We start from the raw sequence: 19016 nt of genomic DNA on the forward strand, positions 1-19016 counted from the left end.
CATTAGTTTCCTATCTCTATATCTTTGTACAGGTTATCCTTGTAATTTGGAATTCATTTCCTCTTCTCCTTCGACTCCCGGGATTCCTAGTTTCCTTCAAAACTCAGCTTGTGACCCTTTTTACAAGAATCCTTTGCTGACCCCTCCAACTTCTAGTCCCTCCGTTGCCAAAATGTCTTGCATTTATTTTGCATATTGTTTTGCACATAATTAAATATGTCTCCCCAGTAGAATACAAGTTCAGGGAGGTGGCTTGTTATTGTTGTTTGTCCTTTGTTCTCAAAGAGGCCAATGAAAAAAGCCCTAAAACTGGAGTCAGAGCCCCTGGGTTTCTGAGTTTCTTGCCTCTGCTGCTCACTAATTGTGAGAACCTGGGCAAGTCAGTTAACTTCTATGTGCCTCCAGAAACTTCTGAGGACTAATCAACTAAGTCATAGGTAAGTTAAGATCATAATTGGTAGACAGAGTTCTCATACTGGGAGTTTCTGAAATCTGAGTGACTTTGTTTCAGCAATACAAAGACCCAAGACAATTCTTAAGGACTTATAATGAAAAATGCTATCTACCTCTAGAGAAAGAACTGAGAGCAAAGCAAAGCATACCTTTTTTTTCCTTTATTTTCATGGTTTTCTTGTCTGTGTTTTCTTTCATGACATGAATAACAGGGAAATATGTTTTGCATGACTCCACATATACAACCATTATCATATTGCTTGCCTTTTCAGTGGGTGGGGGACAGAGGAGAGAGGGAGACAATTTACAACTCAATGTTTAAAAAAAAAGTTAAAATTGTTTTCACATGTAATTGGGAATTTTTAAAAGAGTCCTGGTGTCATATGAACCATTTTAAAATTTGTATATACTTAATTTATAATAGTATGTTCACAGACCAAGGATTTTAAATTGCCCTGTCGATAGTCAGATGCAGGATTGAATTTTCAGGTATTTCTGCTGACACATAGCTCTCCTTAGAACAATGATACCAAAAAAACCCCATAATTATTTAAAGCCAAATTTTAGGAAATGAAGCTCCTTCTAGTGCCACATCTCTGCTCCTACAATCTTATAATCTTAAAAGGACCGTAGGAGGCAATAGTCCATTTTTGTTAGTTAATGAGTCACCCTCACCCCTTAGTTTGATAGCTATAAAGGCCATAAACAAAGGTCTACAGAGTATGTTTGAGGGCCTATACAAACACTGTCCATTGACCCTTGAATAAACAAAGAAGTATTTATTATATTCTCATTATGTGTTCAGAACTATTCTAAAAAATGGGAACTATGAATGCAAAAAGCAAGATAGTTTGTGCCCTCAAGAAACTTACATTCTATTAAAAAACAGAGATTCTGTAGGGCAGTGGTGGACAGGATGAGGTGTTTTGAGATTTCTTATCCTGTCTTTGAATTCACTGTCAATTAAAAGGATGTTGCTGTGTTTGATTTCCCTTCTTTTCTTTCTCTCACTTCTTCCTCAGAATCAGACATTGCTGACTTTGATGGCAGAAGCTCCCTCCTGTACAGATTCAATCAGAAGCTGATGAGCACTTTTAAAGACGTGATTTCTCTGAAGTTCAAGAGCATGCAAGGAGATGGAGTCTTGTTCCATGGAGAGGGCCAGCATGGAGATTACATTACACTGGAGCTCCAGAAGGGGAGACTCTCCTTACATATCAACCTGGGTAGGATCTGTCATTTCTGTCCTCATTCAAATGGGATGATAATGAAAGCAAGCATATTCAACCTTGATTTTTAAAATACTTCTTTGATGGAAGCAATTGGAGTGTAACACAAAATATTCCCCCTTCTTCTGTACAACCTAGTAAAGATATAACATTTTGGGAAATTTTGAATCAATTTGGTGCAGGAAGCTGAAATTGAACATGTGGAAATATGGAACTTTACAGAACCATCAAATTTATAAAACACTTCCCCCACACATACCCCCTGACAGTTCCCTTGATATGTCAAAAGTCACAATAGGGATATAAAAAAAATCTGTCAGCTGTATCTTGACTTGCATAAAATATCATGTATATTTTTGGATATGAATACCTTGGAAAATTGTGCAGGATTATGGTGAAGATGGTTTATTTTCTTTTGTTTCAAACATCTGAATATACTTTGTGTGTGGCTAGGGAGGTAGTGTATGGTGTTTGTGTAGGTGTATATTCATGTGTGTAGTGACTATTTACTTATTTTTCCCCCTCCATTTTCCTAAGTTTTTCCAGTCACTAAGAGAAGATGTATGTATATATCTACATATGCTTGTGTATATGTATACCTGTGTGTTTTCATGTTATTTATGGTTGTTGCTAAAAGTTTCTTAACTCAGTTAAAGCAAGACTATTATTACCAATAGTAAGTGTATTTGCATGGAATTCGACTCACAGATTTTAGGGTTTTTCTTCCTTAGTCCCTCTGCATTCACTGTATGTCTCCAGTCGCCTCTAACTGACCCCCCAAGTTGGGTGGTTCATGGCTCAGTCTCCTCCATGAGATTAAAGATCCTCTTGAAGGAAAGGAAAATGGAATGTATCTCTTTGTAGCACATAGAGAGCAGAGTTCATAGGAATGGAGAAAATAGCTTATCTGTGGAGGAAGAAACCTGAAAAGTAGCCAAGCTGCAGAGAAAAAATAAGTCATAGTTTATCCCCGCTCCGGTTAACATTTCATTAAAAATGAGTACGATGGAAATTTTACTTTAAAAATAGATATTGTGGAGATGGCAAAGTAAAAACATGACAAAAGTTTCATTTTCTGGCAAACAATACTAGGCATTTTTTCTCTGTCCAACAAGGAAGACATTAGAGTATGGTTTAGTAACAATTGGCTCTAAAGTCAGACAAAATCAATCTAACTTGAAGCATCCCTGTGAACTACAACTAAAGCAGGACAATCAAAGCAGTGACAGAATTTTGAAGGCACTGTCAAACTCTCCTAGTAGGCTGAAACAACTGCTCAGATCATTAAGTTAGTTAGATTAAATATTTCAAAAACTAATAATCTGATGACATTTCTTCTCTACTTGAGGACCTTCCAGCTCAGCCAGCTCCACCCTGCATTATCTTCAAAGAGCATACTATCCAATCCTGAACCCATTACTCAATCAATAAAGATTCATTAAGAGCCTACTATGTGTTAGGTGCTGGGGATAAAAGCAAAAGTGAACATAGCTCCCGCCCTCAAGAAGCTTATAGTGTAGTCAGGTGGGAAAAACTGGAAAAATTGATAGAAAATAAATACAGCTTATAGTCTAATCAGAAAAAAATATAGAAGATTGATGGAAAATAAATAAAGAAAAATATATATGCAGAAGACAATAGGCACTGGGAAAATCTGCCAAAGGCTTATTTAGAAGGTGACTGCTTGAGCAGAGCTTTGAAGGACAACCAGTGCAAAGACAACAAAGGTGGTGGAATATGTCATTTCATCATTGTAATTTTTGCCTTCTCATAGTTTAGTGTCTCTCCCTTCCTCTTTCTTCTCTTCCCATCTGGGATCTTGTTGTAGATTCTGATGGATCTCCTGAGCTCTATCTGCATTCCGCACCTGAATGTGTCTTTAATGTGGCTTTAGCGCCTTCCCTATGAGACCACCCCAATTATCCTGCATATAGTTTGTTTGTACATACTTGTTTTTTCGTGATGTCTCCCTCACTGAAGTGTGATCTCCTTGAGAACAGGAACTGATTCTTTTTTTTTCCTTTCCTTCTATCTCCAGCATTAAATACAGTGCTTAATACATGGTAGGTACTTAATAAAGGTTAGTTCAATTACTGGGTGACTGAAAAATAATCACTGGAAGATACCACTTTATGCTGCTTATCTTGGGGAACATTTTTGGGTGCTTGTTCTTCAAGGCACAATTGCTAATTACAACTCTGCACCTGCACTGCTTGAGCATCTTTCTAAGATGACCTTCATGGCAACTATTGTCCTGATTCATTGAGATTACTTAATCTTAATTAATTAATTACTCTTATCTCACCCACTAGTCTAAAAACACTTGGAGGACAATGGATTCCTTTTTCTTCTCTTTGGTCTGCTAGGTGCCTACCACACACTAGGGAAATATGAACACTCCATTAGTGAAGACTTGCTCATTGAATAAGTAATCAACTTTGCTCACACTGGCAAACTAAGCATATGACTTAGTGCATGACAAGCAAGACCAGAGTGGTGTATTTGTAGATTTACTTTATCTGAGAAATAAAATCACAGTTGCTCATTTTCTCTGTCTATAACTTAAGCATTTGTCTGGATTTTCCAGAATAGTGATAGGAAGAACATTAGATTTGGTATCAGGGCAACTGGTTTCCAATGCTGATTCTACTATTTCTTTCTTATGCAATTTTCAGCAAGTTAGTTAATAGCCCTAGATGTCAGTTCCCTCACCTGCAAAGTGTAGTGGGATTTCTGATTTAGATGAACACTAAGGCCCTTTCCTACCCTAATTTTATAATCCTATGGATATTCTTATGTCATGAAAAAAGTAAACTTTTAAAGAGGTTTTTATGAAAAGACCCTTTGTAAGACCATGTACAATGATGTGGAGCTAAGAAAATATAACGAGGATAATTGCTTGTAAAACAGTTCTGGTACAGAAGTGGCTTGACTATCCTTAATGATTCAAATCAATGACAAAAAATGCATCCTATTCTGTTTTCCCCACCTTGCATGGAATATAAAAGAAATGCACAAGTTGTGTGGAGATAGAGATATTTTGAAACAATAATGGCATAATTGCAAAAAGATTTTGGTGGGAGAGATTATTAGACAGCATGCATTTCATTTTGCTATTGTCCTCATCCATGCAACATTGAAATTCCTACTTATTTGAAATTTAGAATGAAAGAGAAGAGGGGTCAAAATAAGTGTAATACCCACATCTACCTTTAAGGTCCTAAGACATTACTGAGCAAAATGGATTAAAGAAAATGTAGCTTTGTTTGGTAATACTTGACACAATATATATGATAGTAATTTACATTTATAATAACACTTCTTGAAATCACAAAATTTTAGATTTTGTAAAAAAAAAAAGCCCTCAGAAACCATCTAGAATAAATTATACAGAATAATGAATTCTAATTAAAACATAGGAGACAAATATTGAGGAAGAACCTTCCACTACTGAGCCCTATAAATCCTGGAAAATAGCAACCATTTCCTTTTGAGTCTTTTCTTTCTAGACTAAATTTTCCCAATAGTTTCAACTGCTCTTCATATGATAGGGTTTTATGGCCCTCCACCATCCTCATTGCCTCCCTCTGAATTGTCTCTGGATTATCCATGTTCTCCTGTGTCCAAACCTGAACACAATTCCCAAGATGTGATCTGATTAGTGGATAGGACTATCAATTCTTTATTTGTGGAAGCTCTTCCACTCAATTCAGCCTAAGATTACATTGCATATTTTTTGGCTGCCACATAACACTACTGACTCATATTGAATTAGTAGCCCGTTAAAATGCTTAGATCCTTTTTCAGACAAATTTCCATCTAAACATAATTACCTCATCCTATATTGATGAAGTCGATTCTTTGAATCCAAGTATAAGATTTTAATTTATACCTATTAAAATTTATCTTATTAGATTCAACCTATAAAGCAACTAGGGCATGCAGCTGCTGTAGCACTAGACTGAGAACCAGGAAGACTCATCTTTCTGAGTTCAAATTAAGCCTCAGACACTTACTAGCTGGGTGAACCACTACAGTATCTTTGCCAAGAAAACCCCTAAATGGGATCACAGAGAATTAGACAGAACTAAAAAATGACTGAACAAAGACAAAAAGATAAAACATAAAATTTAGCTTTTCAAAAACTTTTTTTTTGAGTCAAGCATATAGTTAGTATCTTATCTGGTTCCATGTCATCTGTGTATTTGATAACCATGCCATCTTTTTTTTTCACTTTTTTTACATTAATACATATTTATGGCATAAAACAGGCATTTCAATGACAGAGTACAATAAAAAAGATGATTGTACATGAAACTGCAAATCTACTAAGCATAATTTGCTATTCCTTTCAAATATACAACCAAGTTTTAATTTAAATTTCTTTATTTCTTTGTTTTTCTACCCTCCTCCTACCCTGCCCATTAGCTACCATTACACACACACACACACACACACACACACACACACACACACACATAAAATTATTCTATGCATACTTCTATTCATTCTTTCTCTGGATGCAGATAGCATCTTTTTCATGTCTTTTATAGTTAATTTGAGTATTTGTAATAGTCAAAATAACTTATTCACTCAAAGTCATTCTTTTGATCCAAGTCACTGATAAAAATATCACACACATATTCACAGAATAGATCCCTGAGGCACTTCACTGACTACCTCCTACCAACTTAATATTGAACCATTAAAAATCTGCTCTTTGAGTTTTGCCATTCCCTTAATTCTGAATCTATTTATATTATCTTCTAGTGCACATATCTCCATAACTTCAGCCAGTATATAATGAGATATCCTGTCAAATGCTTTGCAAAATTTCTCGTTAATTCATATCTACTATGTGCACTCCTCTCCCAGACTCTTTCCTTGCAAAAAAAAAAAAAGGAAATACATTTATTCTGTGATGACCTGTTCTTGATGAGGTTATGGATGCTTCTTAGGAAGCCTCACTTCCTTTTCTGGCCATTGAAAGTCATGTTTACTGGGTTAGAATTTACAGATGCTATTTGCTTCATTTGTCTTTTTTGAAGAATCAGGACAACACTTTAAACATATTTTCTCATTGGATCTTCACAATCACTTATCTGGAACTAAAGAAACTGAGGTTCAGAGTGGTCAGGTGACCTGTTCCAGGTTGTACAGCTAGCACAGGGCAAACCAAGAAACAGTCACAATCTTTGGACTTCAAATTCTCAGTGTTATTTCTCTTATATCTTTGCATTAGAAATACACACACGTATATATATATATATATATATATATATATATATATATATATATATATATATACATACATACATACATGTATCTTGTTTACATATGTGCCTATATGCATGTATGCATATAAAGTGAGGAGTTTAATATGTTCATTTGTAGCAGCTCAAGAAAAACACAGAGAAAAGGTTATTTTTAAAAGGTTTTCCAAATTATTTTTAGCTGTTTCTTGTTTCTTATACAGTCATATATAGGCATAAAGTCAGTAAACATGCCTTTGGTTGCAGGGCGTAATCCTTATCATGTTATGTCATTTTAGATTTTAAATGTGTAATATTTTAAGAATAAATTTTGAGCAAGGTAGATGTTATTTTTTAAAAGCAAATCAAATAGTAGCTTCTAAATGCATATGCACATGTATAATTCCCTCTTCCCCTTTTCCCAGTAGTAAATAGGTTATGTTTTTGTTTTTTTATTTGTTTGTTTTTCTTTTCTTTTTTTTAACCTTGCCTTGAAAAGTAAAACTAGAGGCTGAACTTCTGTAAGTGGTATTGAGAGTCAGACAAAATGTGAACTACATGTTCCATTTTTCTAGCTATGGATTTATAAACAATTTAGTCTGATATTCCTATTAGGACTCAGTACTCTGTATAATTTATGGAAATCAAAATTTCAATGTGATATGTGACACCTTAAAAAAAAAGATTTCTTTTTATTCCATTCTGTAACAGATATGAGAGAAGCACACTAAATATCCAAACCAAGGAGAACTAAAATTCCCAGTCTATCAAATTATCCTACCAATTTAACTTTCCCTAAGACTTGTTAAAAATAAGATTTCCCACAGAGGTGTTGAAATTCTGTGACAAATGGAAAGAAACTGTTGATGATTATTGTTCTGGCAGCTAAAAAAGAATAGCAAATTAAATAAAGCCTCATTAATTGAGATTCTTAATTTACGCTTTTTGATAATTTATATTCATGATAATTTATGTTCATCTAAATTCATCAATGATGATTATAGCTACTTATCTTTAATGTCTCAATGGACAAATATAAAATCCTATTGATGTGGGCATGACAGTAGTGCACAAAGGAAACTATCTATGCCCCAGACTTTCGAAATCACTTTTATTTTCTTATGCTTTCAGTATATACAATAGACCAAAGAATGAAATTCATCTTGAAGTATGAGATCTATTGTTAAAGTGTTTACTTCCTATAAATAATCCATTGTGATTTATATCAATCAGTGGAGGCCTTCCTCTAGACTGTTTGACATTCTAAGAGTACCAGTGCAATACTCAGCCTGTCCATCTCTTATCTTTTGCTTCTATTGTGTGACTAGCCACCTCCCTTTCCAGGCATGCATTTCTTGGATGACATCCCTCGAAATTGCTTCTTGTGTGGAAAGCGTAAGTGAGAATAAGCCACAAGCTACTTATGCCCACTCTGTGTGTCTCACATTTCCTTTTCAGTTCTTGCAATATTAATTTAGAAGGTGCTTAATAACTTTTGGCCAAATAATTGATTGATTCTTCAGAAATTTTAGTGGTCCATGACTCAAAGCCATATAGCTTTATATCTAGGTTAAAAAAGTTAGTTTTTAAAGTCAGGAACAAACTTTTCATTATCAAAACTACTGTAAATTCTCCAGTGCAATCCAGCTAGATCTTTTATATTTATTTATTTGATTTCTCCCCCCATTTAGAATAGGAGCTCCCTGAGAACAAGTACCGTTTTTTACTTTGTATCCCCATCACTTAGCACACTGTCACACAGTTATCACTCAGTAAATGCCTTTTAATTGAGTGATTGCTTCATTGATTGTAATAAAATATGATACATTCTCAAGGCAAGAGAATTTCTTCTTTGAGAACTTAAGAATTTTTAAGACATTGTTTTTTCTTTTTTTTTTAATTAGCAAGTAACTCTCTTTCCTATGTCCTTCCTATTGAAAATTTAAAAATATAATGTATATATAGTCACAGATAACAAATACCTACATTAGGTATGTCTGAAAAACATTTTTCACAGTCTGTATCTTAAATCTCTCACCTCTCTATTATGAGGTGGTAGCTTGTTTCATCATGGGTCCTTTGAATTCTTGGAGTTCTTCAGCCTTAACAGATTTTTTAAAGTTAGAGCCTCTCCTTTCCTCAGGAAAGAAATGTTATAGCTGGGATACTGAGAAGTGAAGCCAAGCACTGTCCTTTGAAATGGGGAATAGTCAGAGAGTTATGATCCATGAACCTATTGCCCTAACCTGGTCTTCTCTTCTGCCTATTGATTTGGTCATGATATTCCCATTGTCAACCCTATCTGGAAAATTCTTTTTCCTCTTCTTACTAATCAAAATTCTATGTAATTTCAAGGGACATCACATATTTCACCTTTATTATGAATGATTTTAGACCAAAGACTACTCCAGACAAGTCAACAAGCAAACATTTGTTAAATGGCTACTATATCCTAAGCATTAGACTCCACTGAACCCTTCCTCCCATCAACAATGAAAGTAATTTACACCATTCATTTGACACTTGTCAAGTACTATCTCATATTATTTAACATTTACATGTATTTATGTTTCATCCATTAACTAGCAAGGACCTGGAAGGCATAGGGAGTGTCTCAAGCTTCTTTTTATTAATCTCAGTGCCTGGTATAATACTATTTTCATAGTAGTCACTTGATAAATATTTATTGACTAAGTATATATTTGCTTGTCTGAACTCCCAGACATTTGAGTGTTACAAAAGGCCCAGATGCAATTATGCTTTATTTTTTCTTCTTTTTTTCTGCCCTTGGCAGGTGATAGCAAACGTCGTTTCAGTAACAGCCAGCCTTCAGTTACTCTAGGCAGTCTCCTGGATGACCAGCATTGGCACTCAGTCCTCATTGAGCGGTTCAATAAACAAGTCAACTTCACAGTGGACAAACACACTCAACATTTCCGGGCCAAAGGAGATGGTGACTATTTGGATATCGATTATGAGGTGAGATGGGTTTCAGTTATCATTTACTTTGAGTTTGCATGAATTTAGATGAACCGGGCCTCAGCAATACATATTAGGACACTAGCCAACAGGGATATACACCAGTGGTATGGAACTGAGAAAAGTCATACTTTCCTGTATGTGTCACCTTGCATTCACATAAGGAGGGGTGGGAGGCATTCTGGGAAAAGAGGGAGAGAAAAAGACACAGACACAGAGAGAGACAGAGAAAGAGTGAAAGAGAGAAGAGAGAGGGAGGAAAGAAGAAGAGGAAAAGAAAAAGAGAGGGAGGGGGAGAGAGAGACAGTTGAAAGTAGGGAAGAAAGGATAAAAGCATTCCTCACCTGCTTTGTCTTAATGATATGGTTATTGGACCTCTGAATAAATGAATAAAATGAAGAGGTTGAACTCAATGTACTCCAAGGGAGCCTTTCCATTCTTGTATTCTGTGATTATGGAATATACACACACTATACATATATGCACACACATGTGTGCATGCAAGAATGGAGACAAACAACATTCATCACAATCTAAGTGTCTGAGGCATTCACTCTACATACATAAATACATACACACATGTATATCATGCATCAGGATAAGTGTATGTAAGTATGTGTATGGGGGTGTTATTTTGTATGTATATGTGTCATTATGGTAAAACTGTAAGGAATTCACGAGGAAACTTAAGGCAACAAAATATAAGGAATAATTTGTTAATTTATCTGTAAATACAGATTTATACAAATGTTTATGTGAATACATATAAATAAATACATAGAGACTCCAGAGTAATTAAATTGTCAAAATTACTAATACAATTTATATATTTGAATTTTATCTTCTCAACTTTTCTTTCATTCACCTCTTAAAGAAGGGTACTAGTAAGAAGTAAGGATGAAAATATATGGGCCTGCAAATTTGACAGGCTTGCCAATCTACCTCTGAATAATTGAATGTTGATTTAAGTTTACAATAGACTATTTTTCCATCACTGAGAACAAAACCAAGGTTCAGGCTTTCCATCTTAAGTCTAGTTTAACAGACTATTGACAAGACATGCTATTTGCCTCTCTCATGAAGGACCTTGCCAATCTTTGACTGAAAGAATTCAGAACACAGATGGAATTGCTTGGGTTGTTAGTAATTGGAAGTTTAAAGAAATTGATTACTCTCTCTAGTGGATGTACTTGAATGATGAAATAAAAAAGGTAAACATAGTATTGTGATTATAGTAAAATTGTGAGGAATCTACTAGGAAACTTAGGGCAATGCATTATAAGGAAATCTCTGTTAAGTGCATCCATTAATTCAAGCTTTGTTCCTCAGATTCACTGGTAAAAATCCCTTGGGTTGCCTCACTTAATGTATGCAAACTTATGTTCTTGTGTTTTTAGGAGTTCTTCTGATTTATCATCTAGTGAATTTTAATGCTCAGGGAAATGAAGAACTATGATGTCATCCAATTTGAAAAATTTGAACACACTCTTTAGGATGATATTACCACAAACCTCAGTCAGCACGCCTGAATTGCCTGGCATCATAAAAATAGGTTGCCTAGGCAAAGAAAAATATATCTGGCAAGTTCCATAAATCAGTTTCTTTATTGTGTCATGGTAGTCTTGGCAGTCTTTTTGGCAGTCTTATAAAACCTCTTGACCCCTTTCACGATGATTTTAAATGCATAAAATAAACTAAAAAATTTTACATGAAAGACCAATTGTATTTAAATGCAATTATTAAAATATATATGTTTTTTAAAAAGCAACTTAATGGGCCTTGATTTAAGAATCTCTACCATAAATAATAGCTCTTAAAGAGTAAAAGTCTCATCTAGGATTTATCGGGTAGTTTTAATCATCAGAGGAGGAAAATGGATTAGGCAGATTATAATAGTTATGTTAGAAGAGCAGAATTATATTCACTGAAAAGGACATAGTATGAATTTCGAGATAGAATTGGATCTCTGCAGCTCTTGGAGGGGCAGTTCTTAAGGAAGCATGTTGTGAAGTAGAAAGATAATAAGTTAGTTAATTAACAAACTAATTACAGAATCACAACTTTGAGAGTTGAATGAGACATCAGTGCCATCTAATAAAACTCATATACCACACAATAATAATAATAATAATAGTAATAATAATAATAAATTAAATTCCCACTATAACATGCCTCACAAATGGTTTTACAAACTCTGCTAAGAGACTTGTTGGTAAGGAAGCTAACTACCTAAGGAGGTAGCACTTTCCACTTGTGGATAGTTCTAATTGTTTGGAAATTTTCCTAAAGGTGATCCTAAATTGACTTCTTTGCAATATCAATACATTATTCCCTTCTGCTACCAGAGGGCAAACATAATAGATGTAGTTCTTCTTCCACTTGGAAGGCCTTCAAATAAATGTAGACAACTATCATGTCTCTAACTGAGACTTCTCTAGGCTAAATAGTACAAGTGAAAGAACACTGACTCTGGCATTCAGATGACCTGGGTTTAAATCTTGTCTCTGACCACTATGTCTGTCATCTATGGAAAATCCCTAACCTCCTTCAGCCTCAGTTTTCTTATCTGTAAAATGAAGGGCTTGGAATAAATGGCCTCTGAGATCCCTTCTTGCTTTAGACCTAAAAGCCTATGTTCCTAGTGCCTATTCCACTATTAACTAGCTTTGTGATGTTTGGAGGATTACGACTTCTCAGAAACTCACTATTTTGCCTAAGATTATTTCAATATTTCAGAAGATCTGTGATTTCATCTCTGAGATTAACACCCCCACCCCTGCTAAAAAATAGCTTGACATCTTCAAGTCTTATTACACAGTCTTTATAAGTTACAGAGTGCTAAATAAATAAATAAAAGCTGCGGCTTGGTTAACTTATTTATACGAATCATCAGAAGACAGGCACACATCACAGGACCCATAATCAAAATGTTTTCAGACTGGTAAAACCTGCCAGAGCTTATGGATATACTTGTATAGATTTTGATAACCTTAGTCACCTATAGGTTATAATGAGATAATGGGATAGCCCAGGCCATCTATTGAAAGGGCATAATGATGGGTTATCCTAGTGAAGGCAAACATTTGGATTAGATTATCACTTAAGGTCATTTTGAGCACTAACATCTATGATACTAAGATCCCTTCTATGAATCGAGAAGTATCACTATTAATAAAAGTATTTATATTCTAGCTATGGACCGTTTGAGTAACCCCCTTCGTGCTGCTGGTAGAAATACTCTTCACAGATTGAATATTATCCCAATGATTGTAGGCTGCTGAATTCAGGTCACAGATGTTCTAGTGGCACATTTTCTGAATGGATCCTAAACATATTTTGTAGGTAGATTAATTGAATTCTAATGACCTACATTCCTTATTAATACTCCAGCTGCCTACAAAAATATTTTGTAAAGATAAATGAAAGCTTTATTTCCCCCATCTAAAAGTGTTTGAAATTGTACGGTAAGGTGGGAAAGTGTCGGACAAAGAATGAAAAGACTTGTGTTCAAGTTCTAGCTAAGCCACTTAATAACCATGTTACTTAACTCCAACGGGCTATGGTTTCCACATTTATAAAATAAAGGGAAGAGACTAGTAGATCTCTGGTGTCCCTTGCAGCATGAACATATTAGGGTTCTACATGGAAATAAGTTAAATATACTGTGAAGTTGCCCCCAGACCAGTTGCTGAATACATCATCTCTTAAAAAAAAAAACGAAAAAAAAACCACACTCCTCCCATTTTTATTATTTCTGTTGATGGAGTCACTATCCTTCTTGGTCACCAAGGCACAAAACCTAAGTCTTTTTTTTTTTTTTTTGCTTTTCCTTCTCCCATACTCCTCTCATTTTTAATCAGTTGACAAGTCTCGTTAACTCTATGACAGCAGTAACTGTGATACCCACCTTCTCCTTTGCACCAAGAGAGCCATCATTTTAGTTCAGACCGCTTATACCCAGATAGATATAATGGCCTGTGTCTGTTTCTCCTATCTCTCTCATTTCTTGTGCATCCTTCCAAAAGGACCCAAATTATCTTTCTTTTTTTTAATTTAATTTATTTAACATACTTAGTTTTCAGCATTGATTTTCACAAGAGTTTGAATTATGAATTTTCTCCCCACTCCAAGAGGGCGTATATTTGGGTTGCCTTATTCCCCAGTCAGCCCTCCCTTCTGTCACCCTCCTATCCCCTTTTCCCTTCCTTTCTTATAGGGCAAGATAAATTTTTATGCCCCATTGCCTGTGTATCTTATTTCCTAGTTGCACGCAAAAACTTTTTTTTTGTTTTTGAACATCTGTTTTTAAAACTTTGAGTTCCAAATTCTCTCCCCTCATTCCTCTTCAACATAGGGCACATATGAATCATTATGTAAAACCCTTCTGCAATACTCATGTTGTGAAAGACTAACTATATTTTGCTGCTTCCTAACCTATCCCCCTTTATTGAATTTTCTCCCTTGACCCTGTCCCTTTTTGAAAGTGTTTGTTTTTGATTACCTTCTCCCCCATCCTCCCTCCCTTCTATCATTCCCCCCTTTTTTATCCCCTTCCTCCTTCTTTCCTGTGGGGTAAGATACCCAATTGAGTGTGTATGGTATTCCCTCCTCAGGTCAAATCCGATGAGAGCAAGATTCACTCATTCCCCCTCACCTGCCCCCTCTTCCCTTCCTGCAGAACTGCTTTTTCTTGCCACTTTTATGCAACATAATTTACCCCATTCTATCTCTCCCTTTCTTCCTCTCTCAATATATTCCTCTGTCATTCCTTAATTTACTTTTTTTAGATATCATCCCTTCATATTCAACTCACCCTGTGCCTTCTGTCTATATATACACACACACATATATATGTATATGTGTGTATATATATATACACACACACACATATACATACATACACACATATACATATATATAATACACACACATGTGTATATATATATATATATACACACATACACACATATATATATATATATATATATATATATATATATGCATATTCACTTCAGCTACTCTAATACTGAGGTCTCATGAATCATACACGACATCTTTCCTTGTAGGAATATAAACAAAACAGTTCAACTTTAGTAGGTCCCTTATGATTTCTCTTTCTTGTTTACCTTTTCATGCTTCTCTTGATTCTTGTGTTTGGAAGTCAAATTTTCTATTCAGCTCTTGTCCTTTCACTGAGAAAGCTTGAAAGTCCTCTATTTTATTGAAAATCCATATTTTGCCTTGGAGCATGATACTCAGTTTTGCTGGGTAGGTGATTCTTGGTTTTAATCCCAGCTCCATTGACCTCTGGATTATCATATTCCAAGCCCTTCTATCCCTTAAGGTAGAAGCTGCTAGATCTTGTATTATTCTGATTGTATTTCCGCAATGCTCGAATTGTTTCTTTCTGGCTGCTTGCAATATTTTCTCCTTGATCTGCGAGCTCTGGAATTTGGTGACAATATTCCTAGGCATTTTCTTTTTGGGATCTTTTTGAGGAGGCAATCTGTGGATTCTTTCAATTTCTCTTTTACCCTCTGGCTCTAGAATATCAGGGCAGTTCTCCTTGATAATTTCTTGAAAGATTATATCTAGGCTCTTTTTTTGATCATGGCTTTTAGGCAGTCCAATAATTTTTAAATTATCTCTCCTGGATCTCTTCTCCAGGTCAGTGGTTTTTCCAATGAGATATTTCACATTGTCTTCCGCTTTTTGATTCCTTTGGTTCTGTTTTATAATATCTTGATTTCTCATCGAGTCACTAGCTTCCACTTGCTCCAATCTAATTTTTAAGGAGGTATTTTCTTCAGTGGTCTGTTGGACCTCCTTTTCCATTTGGCTAATTCTGCCTTTTAAGGCATTCTTCTCCCCATTGGCTTTTTGGAGCTCTTTTGATATTTGAGTTAGTCTATTTTTTAAGGTGTTGTTTCCTTCAGTATTTTTTTCAGTATTTTTTTAGGTCTCCTTTAGCAAGTCATTGACTTGTTTTTCATGGTTTTCTCACATCCTTCTCATTTCTCTTCCAAATTTTTCCTCTACTTATCTAACTTCCTTTTCCAACTCCTTTTTGAGCTCTTCCATGGCCTGAGACCAGTTCATGTTTTTCTTGGAGGCTTTTGATGTAGGCTCTTTGACTTTGTTGACTTCTTCTGTCTGTATGTTTTGGTCTTCTTTGTCACCAAAGAAAGATTCCAAAGTCTGAGACTGAATCTGAGTCTGTTTTTGCTGCCTGGCCATGTTCCCAGCCAACTTACTGGACCCTTGAGTTTTTTGTCAGGATATGACTGCTTGTAGAGTAAAGAGTACCTTGTTCTAAGTTTGAGGGGATGTGCTGTTGTTTTCAGAGCTATTTCTATACAGCCAGCTCTGCCACACCAGCACTCCTCCTCCCCCAAGAAACACCAACCTGGACCTGACTCAGATATTAAGCAGGCTCTGCACTCCAGCTCTGATCTGCCACTTAATCCCTCCCACCATGTGGGCCTGGGGCCAGAAGCAACTGCAGCTGTAGTTCTGTAGCTGCACCACCCCCCTGTCCCCAGGGTGGTGACTGAACTGCAAACTCCTTTCACTCTGTCCCCTGCAGCTTTTCCCACTACCCTTCTCTGTTGTCTTTGGTGTTTGTGGGTTGAGAAGTCAGGTAACTGCCACAGCTCACTGATTCAGGGTGCTAGGGCCGGTTCTGCCTGGCTCCCAGTCTGGTTGGTCCTGCCGCTGCCCACGCTGGGCTCTGCTCCCCTCCACTCCCAGCCCTGTGCGCGATAGACCTCACCCAGTGACCATCCAGGTTTTCCTGGGCTAGAGCCCTGCTTCCCTCTGCTATTTTGTGGGTTCTATAGTTCTAGAATTTGTTCAGAGCCATTTTTATAGGTTTTTTAGAGGGACCTGGTAGAGAACTCACCCAAAGTCCTGCTTTCCAGCCACCATCTTGGCTCAGCCCCACCCCCCACCAAATTATCTTTTTAAAACACAGATATGGTCATGCTACTGTTGTACTCAGAGATTTTCAGTAACTTCCTGTTTACCATAGCACAAAAACCAAACTCTGTAGCCTGACATTTAAGGCTTTCTGCAAACTGACTTCTACCTATCTCTCTAGTTTTGTGTCGGTCTATTCCTTTTCCATGTAATCTGTTTTAACAGACATACTAGTCATATCCTGCTATCTCTTCTCTATGTGTACTTGCACAGAACTGAAATGCATCTCCTCCATAATCTCACGTGTTGAAATACCTCTCTTCCTTCCAGTCCCAGTTCAAATGCCATCTCCTCTTTGAATCCTTATCTTATACCTTTCCCCAGCTAAAAGCAAATTCTGAATTTTTCAAATTCTTCTTCAAAGACAGATAGCATGATAAAATAGATAAAAAGCAGCTCTTGAGTCAGGGGATCTGGGTTCAAATCCTGCCTCTGATATCTACTACCTGTGAAGCCTCAAATAAATCACTCAAATTCCCTGAGCTTTAGTTTACTCATTTGTGAAATGAATAGTTTGGACTAGACACGTGCTGACATCTGTCAGCTTTAGTACTTATTAAATCTTATTTAATAGGATTTGAATTCTGAAGCTATTGGGACATCTGGCTCAGTTACTTTAATAGAGCTGTGTCTGGACATTTCCTTTGCTTTTGTCACATTATGTTTTGTGTCATACGTCCTTGTGTACTTGTCATAGCCCTTCTTGTAGCATGCAGTCCCCATTAAGGATAGGAACAACATTCTTTTTCATGTTTGTATCCTTATTAGTATTTATATAATGTAAAGAGATCTTGATCAGGGGTCATTCACAGACATTAAAAGGGTCCACTGATAGAGTTCAAGTTGTCTCTAAACTTAGAATAATAAAAAATTGATCTTTATTTTTGCTAGCCTCTAACTGAAATTTTTCATTTCCTTCAGTCACGTAAAAATATTATTCTGAAAGGAGTCCATAGATTTCACCAGACTGCCAAAGAAGTTGATGAACAAAAAAACATTTAACAACATCTTTTTAGAGGAGGTCCCTATAATTATTAATGGGACCTAATATGACAGATTCACAAGTGGACATATTGAGAAGATAAGCACGAAGTGGGCAGACACAAATGGGTTATGATCTGAATCCTCGGAAGGAGCCTACATTGATGAAATCACAGAACCACCTAAATGTCAATAAATCCACCTATCTTTTGAGTCAAATACAAGACCTTCTGCATGCTAGATGCTTAATAAATGTTAAATTGAATATCTTGAATTCATATTGGTCATGATCAGAAACTCTGTTTGGCAAGGCTATAATTCAAATAAAATTACTATATACAAACTACTGTGAGATAATAGATTACTTTGAGTTTTATGAATCTAAGTGAGACTCTCATGAGCAGTCCCTAATCTGCTACCTACATTTAAAGTCCATATCATTCCAATGAGACTTTTACCTTGTGTGCTTTAAGGAGCCCTTCTCATAGCATCCTCAAGAGTTTAAAAAAGTAGTTAGGTATAATAAAAACCATTTATTTGGTGATTAAAATAACTAGAGATTGCTAACGAAATTGTTTTCTAGATAAGGCAGTAGAATAATTGATATTGATTCTCCATCCTTTAGACATTCAGTTGTAAAGCTCTAAGTAGAACTACTTGAGGATAACACTAAAAAATGAGGAAAGGAGTGATATTATGCCTACTTCTAAAGGAAATCTAGTCAATGATAATACTATGAGGTCTTGTCAGAACCCCTGGGACTCATTCCTGCATCTGCTACTAATTTTTGCTTAAATTTACATTACTTCATGGAAGATTAGAGTTCCCAGAGATCATAAAGTCATATTTTACTCAAAGTAAAAGTATAAAGATCCCTGACAAAGTATGAGCTTTTTGTCAGACGGTCTGAGCTCAAATCATGATTCTTTTTTAAATATTTTTTTATTTTCAGTTTTCAACATTCACTTCCACAAGATTCTGAATTCTAGATTTTCTCCCCATCTCTCCCCTCCCCCCACCCTAGGACAGCATGCATTTCGATTAACCTTTCCTCCAATCTGCCTTCCCTTCTATTACCCAGCACCCCCTTCTCTTATCCCCTTCCCTTCTGTTTTCCTATAGGGCAAGGTTTCTTTCTTTCTTT

General features: G+C 35.9%; 1 protein-coding gene across 1 annotated transcript in view; it reads left to right on the forward strand.

Annotated features, from left to right (window-relative positions):
- Window positions 1–19016, forward strand: part of LOC118837073 (contactin-associated protein-like 5) — a 240330-nt gene that overhangs the window by 50906 nt on the left and 170408 nt on the right. The window contains exons 3-4 of the mRNA XM_036744077.1: window positions 1476–1679; window positions 9729–9913. Coding sequence (XP_036599972.1) covers window positions 1476–1679; window positions 9729–9913 — 389 coding nt within the window. The remainder of the gene's footprint in view (window positions 1–1475; window positions 1680–9728; window positions 9914–19016) is intronic.

This window comes from Trichosurus vulpecula, chromosome 2 (assembly GCF_011100635.1).
Source record: "Trichosurus vulpecula isolate mTriVul1 chromosome 2, mTriVul1.pri, whole genome shotgun sequence".
Lineage (NCBI taxonomy): Eukaryota > Metazoa > Chordata > Mammalia > Diprotodontia > Phalangeridae > Trichosurus > Trichosurus vulpecula.